Raw genomic sequence first — 6,296 nt, 5'->3', positions numbered from 1 at the left:
GGAAAATTCTTTTGACCATCTCTCAATAAAACCGAGAGATCTATAAGGTTTATTTATAATTTGGTCAAAATGGGAATGGAAATTCTGGTGTTTGTAACACATAATACCAAGATCTCTAATAGAATCGACTACGTTGACGGCGTCATTAAGGAAGTAATATACTGTATGAGATGGGATTTGTTTGCGCGAAAAGGTCATTTTTTTACATTTACCTACATTTATCTCTAGGAAATTATGCATGCACCAAACAAAAAAGATATTAAGATAATCTTAAAAATTTTCTTATCATCCGCAAACATTAGGATATCTGAATTTTTTAATTTAAGACAGACATCAGATAAGACGAAGAGAAGGGGGCCAAGGTGACTATCTTGTGGGACTCCAGAAGTTGCATGTATCAGACTGGAGACTGAGTTACGGAAAAGGACTCTATAAGTTCTATTCGCAAGATAGGAGCTTATCCAGTTTATAAATATAGATGGAAAGCCTAGAGCTCTTAGTTTCAGATAAATTATGTTATGGGATATTTTATCAAAGGCTTTGCTGTAATCAGTGTATACAACATCAACTTCTTTGCCATTCTCAAGGGCTGACAAAACTTTGGATATAAGTTAGTCGTAGTGGATCTATCTTTAAGAAAACAATGTTGAGCGGGGGAGAATAAAGGCTTGCAATAGAAATAAAGGGAATCATTAACTAAGCTTTCAAAAATTTTGGGAATGCATGAAAGTTTAGAAATAGGTCTATAATTGTTAATTTCAGTTTTATTGCCTTTTTTATGAATGGAAAATATGAATGAATCTTTCCATATATGAGGAAACACAACTTGGGAAAGAAAGAGTTCAAAGAGTGCAGTTAAAGGCTTTGACAGAGAATGCATACATTTTTTAGGACAACTGATGGGACTCCATCTGGACCAGGGCAAAAGTTTTCTTTGAGGCTTACGATTTTGGCAAGTACCATTTTTTCAGTTATTCTAAACGATGAAGAGAGGTTTGAGTGCAACCATCTAAATAACTAAAGTATTGTGGATCAGGATCATGCAGATGTTCAGTATACGATTTGCTAAAGTAATTAGCAAGTAAATTTGACATGGTTTTTGGATTAGTGGAGATTATGTTGGAGAAACTCATTGAAGGTGAAAACCCATCAGATTTTCGTTTGACATTTATAAACTTGAAAAATTTCCTTGCATCATAAAGAAGGTTATTTTCCATTGGGTTAAGGTATTGGTTATAAAGAGATTCCCTTAATTCAGAGAAAGAATTATAGGCGAGAATATAGTTGTTGTGACCAGTATCAGATTGCAATGTAAAAAGATCTTCCAAAGCATTGTTACGGGTATTTCTAAGGCTACGGAGCTCTCTGTTGTACCAAGGGGGAGCAGAGGTGAAATCTCTGAGAACGGTACTGATTCTTTAATACAGTACGAAAGAATCAAATAAAACTGTTAAGTGGAGGGATCTTAGTTCAAAGTCGGCTAAGCTAAGAAGATTGTTAAGTTTGGAGAAATCAGCCCTACGAAAATCATAACAGTAATTCTTCTTTTCAAAAAAGTTTTTTTTTCAAATTCAATGGGGAAGGAGAGATTAAGGGGAGGATGATAGCGATCCAAGGTTGAGAGAAGGTGAGGACTCGCGGAGACAACACAGTTATCGCAATCAGATGAGAATATGAGATCGAGGTGTCTCCACATAAAGTTTGCTACTCCATTTAGTTGAAAAAAACCACAAATAGAAAGACGATCAATAAACAGCGATTCAGATTCAGAAGAGATGTTAGTTGGAAAGAAGGATGTCTGATCATCTGAGGTGGACCAATTGAGATGTGGAAGATTAAAGTTTCCAAGAACAATGATCAAATCATTAGGTTGCACTAGTTCAAGCAGATAATCAATGGCATTAACAGCGGCTTGGTATGCTTTAATTTGTTGGGCTGGTCGAATGTAACAACAAAACACAAAAAGACAAAACTTATTGAGTGTAACCTTAGCTGATACACCTTCAAATTCTATTGAAGTGGGAATACGGAGTAATGAACTTTCAAAATTACTAGTGATATCTAAAATCACACCACGACCGTTTGTATTACTCACATATTCTACGACATCCATTCGATAGATGGAATAGTCGTTAGTGAAGAGTTCAGTACTAAGGATATCAGGTATGGGGTTGGTTTCGGTAAGGGCAAAGATTTCATAAGGAAGGTTTTGGGAGGTATTAAAGACGAATCCCATCCGTCTTTTCGAAGACTTATGTGATTCCATGTCGCCCTATGAAAAGGCGCGTTTGGATCAGGAATTGAAGATCAAGGAATGAGAAATGAGCTCCTTACTTTGGAAGAGAAGGATGAGAAAAATTTCCAAGGTAACGCTCTCCTCCCTCGTTTGGTGCGTATTGTTGTCCTCGATGAATCACGCATGAAGCTCGATTACGTGGTGGGTTTGAAAATCGAAGGTTTCTTGGAACGTCGTTTCCAGACCCAGGACTTCAATTTGGGATTGACCAAGTTCATCCATCACGCTCGTGTCTTGATCCGTCAAAGACATATCCGTGTCCGCAAACAAGTCGTCAACTTCGTTTGGACTCACAGACAAACATAAATTCTCCCTGAAATCGACCTTCGGTGGTGGCCATCCAGGTCACGTGAAGAGGAAGAACATGAAGAGGAACCAATGAGGTGCCACACCAGCTGAAGAAGAAGAAGATTAAGCTATTCGATTCTTCTCGGGGAAGTTAGGAGATTCCTAAACAAGTTCTTTTGTATATCCGCTAGTTAAAGGATGATAAAAGTTTTAAATCATAAAGAAAATAAATTATGTAGCGCAACAGTCCGCTGAGAACTAGGGCCTAATGACTTACAACTATCAATCATTCCGTGTGCGAGTAATGTTGTCAGGAATAGAGGGGACCTACAGTTATATTTTTATTTTTTAGTTGGTGTCCCTGCAACTTACTTAAGTCTCTTGGACTTAACGTATTGAACGCTGAACTTTGAAATTGGTCGGAGATGATGTAATTGCTAAATCTTTTACATAGCTTCGGTCGTAAAGTTTCTTGTCTTACACCATTCTTATAGTTATTTTAACGGATTATGCCCTGAAGACCCAGTTATATTCCTTCCCATAAACAATTGATGTGTAATGCTTGCACCTACAGACATTTTTATCAGCATACACTCTATCTCAATTCTTTTAACGGACAATAAAAGTGATTCGTTCCTTAGCCGTACTACGCGAATGTGGAATCATTACAAAAATCTCTCTTATATTTAAAAGTAGCATGAAACTTCAACGAGTCTGTTTAAAAATTGTACTTTTATTTTTTTTTAAATCGTCGGATCATTTAATTTAAAATTATTTTTCTAAATTCTGTAAAATATAATGTTACTTTTTAAATTTCAAATATTACTTGTAATTGAAAAAATATATTTTATTCGGAACTTTCATTATTTCGCAACTCTGACCTATTCCAAACCCAAAAACATGCCACTTGTAACTTCATTGTTTCGTATACTTCCGTAAAAATTGTTTAAAAAACGTAAAATTTTAAACGACGAACACAATTTTAAACTGTTTTTAGTAAGCTTACGATGGTTCTGTTAGTTTAAGACAGTTTAAGCCTATTTCTTTCAAGAAATTTAAGTAGTTAGCTGCTTTTGACGTTTCGAATTAATCCCTAATCCCCAGATTTGTTTGTTTTTTTTTGCATTTTGTTCACGAACTGTCTCTGTTTGAACATGTTCACATACTTAAATATATAGCCTTTAAGAACAAGCTGTTTAAGTTTTTCTCCAAACTGCTTGAAACTTAGTCTTTTCTGTAAGGAAGCGTTTCCCAACATAAAAACGACTTAAGATAGTTTAACAATATTTAACCTATATGTGAATTATAAACAACAACTACAAGTACATTGGCCAGTTACCTGTTATAAAAAAAAAACTTATAAATAACTTGTTTCATACCTAAAAATTAATTTGCCCTATAATTTAAAAAAAAAACTAAAAAAAGTAACGACATTCAATAATGATTGACGTCTATAATTTCGTTTATGTCTACGTCGACATTTAGTTCAAAGCTAAAACAAATGTTCCCCATTCACAATTTAAATAAATTGATTTCAAAGACAAATTGTTTCTATTTTTCAAAATTGTTTTCACAAACACATGGTATGCATTTATTATACCTATTAACGTTTATAAAGGGACAAAACCATGATATATTGATTTAAATTTATTTCTTTTTTAATATTAAAATACATCAAATGGGTAAAATAAACACAAACAAAAAGCTCCTTTAGCCAAGAAGTGACCATGACCTTATTCGTTTAAAATATCCTAATATTTTTGTCAAATTAGGTACTCAAAAGCTTATGTTAATTTTGATAAAAAAAATATTCTAATATAAAAGGAAACATAAAAACTTTCATTGAGTTTATTTTAGAACTGAATAAGAAAAGCAACAAAAAATAAAAGAAGAAAATAATAATTGATGTGACACTTCTTATAGAATGACCCTTTTCACGCTTCAATTCTTTTGCTTAAGCATCCAAATTCCTGCTACTTTGGATCGAAAGAGAATAAGATTTTTGTTTTGTTAAAGATTTTACATAATCTGGAGACTTATTTTCTAAAAATGCTCACAATATGCGGTCTTAGAAAACATTACACATTTATTTGAATAAATTTAACTTTGTCAATAGAATACGGATAGGAAACATTTCCTTTAAGAATAATTATGAAATTGATAATTAAGAAGATTCATTCGATACTTGTTTTAGAAGGAAGCTAATTTAATATTTTTGTATTTATAGAAAGATATTAAAAATCAAGTATTAAATTAATGTAAATTTTCAAATTAGTTTTTAAATTTCAGTATGAATAATAAACTTGGACATTTCAACTGTCAAAGTAGAAGTGTAAATTTTGTAAAGCTCCTCGTATTAAAGTGTACAAGTTAATTTCAAACTTATACCATTTTTGAATACGCGTTGTAAAAATATATTCGAAAATATAGAAGGATTGCTTGAGATCATTGACAAATTAAGTTTTCAAAGGATTTTTTCGGCTTTCAATCTAGAATGCAAACTGCGGCACTAATCATTTCTTAGCAAATGAACCGCAATCACAACATAACCGAAATTTCACCAGAACACAACACCACTAACAAAAAAGCTCTATGAACACAACAATGGGAGTAGGAAATTTATCTGTTGCCGATCTAAAAATCCTTTTTAATGAAACACTGGATGATAAGCTTAAAGTTCTAGTCACAAAAAAATGATTTATTATCACTTTCAAATGAGTTAACTTCCATGAAAGCATTCAACACCCAACTCACTAAACAACTAACCGTCATGTCAGAGAGATGTGAACTTCTAGAAACTCAATTGGAAATACTGTCTCGCAAAGCAAACAAAAAATCTATTGTGGTTCACCTTCCTTTAGGACCACAAACCAATGCAATCAAATTTGCTAAACAGACTTGCGACGGGCTTCTGATGGTAAAAGAAGGTGAAGAACTGCAAGTTAAAAGTAGCCGGCAAATAAAAAACAACAACACTCAACGCTGCACTGTCAGCATGGAACTTACTTCATCGAAGGACGCCGAAATAATGATAGCGTCCGCGCACAAACTAAAAGGCTCTGGAATAAGTATATTTCGCGAGCAATCACTAATATTCAGAAAAAATCGACAATATTTGGTTTCTACTAAAAACAAACTGCTGCAAATTAACCCGAAAGTGAAAATTTTAATCAATGGAGATAGAAATTGTTTACATCCGCGAACGGTTTTTAATGAGCATAGAAAATCTAAAGACGAAATTTTTAATCGTAGTGGATGGAATTTAGCAGAAATGTTTGAGTTTTTTGGACTTTTCGTACTAAACAGGTCTTCTAAAAGTGATGCTTGTGGTGCATTTACGTTTTTAAGTTGACAAGTTCAATCTGTTATTGATTTCACGGCTATTTCTGGAAACTTGTTTTATGTTATAGAGGATTTTGAAGTTGCTCTGGCCAACTTTTTTGCACATTTCCCAATAGTCGTTAAATTACATTTTCCTGATGTAACTCAACTTCCGAATCCTACTAGCTTTGATAAACTTAAATGGTCTGATTACAATGCACTTCGCTATGAAAGACTTTTGAACCTTAATTTGCACTCGCTTCTTCAGCATCCAGTCTCTATTGAAGAGACCTGCGGTAGAATATCTGAAGTCATTAAACTTTCGGCCCCTTTTCCCCAAAAGAGCTCTCATACGTTTGTATATGCTGATAAATGGTTTGATAATGACTGC

General features: G+C 33.6%; 1 protein-coding gene across 1 annotated transcript in view; it reads left to right on the top strand.

The window, feature by feature from the left end:
* LOC129945262 (uncharacterized) overlaps window positions 1–2,711 on the top strand; it is a 79,875-nt gene extending 77,164 nt beyond the window's left edge. Inside the window, 4 exon segments of the mRNA XM_056054920.1 lie at window positions 2,226–2,263; window positions 2,266–2,307; window positions 2,310–2,574; window positions 2,576–2,711. Coding sequence (XP_055910895.1) covers window positions 2,226–2,263; window positions 2,266–2,307; window positions 2,310–2,574; window positions 2,576–2,711 — 481 coding nt within the window.
* The last annotated feature ends 3,585 nt before the right edge of the window (window positions 2,712–6,296 follow it).

This window comes from Eupeodes corollae, chromosome 2 (genome assembly GCF_945859685.1).
Source record: "Eupeodes corollae chromosome 2, idEupCoro1.1, whole genome shotgun sequence".
NCBI classification, from domain to species: Eukaryota; Metazoa; Arthropoda; class Insecta; order Diptera; family Syrphidae; genus Eupeodes; species Eupeodes corollae.
The sequence above is the reverse complement of the archived record's forward strand: the minus strand, read 5'-3'. Positions and strand labels throughout refer to the sequence as shown.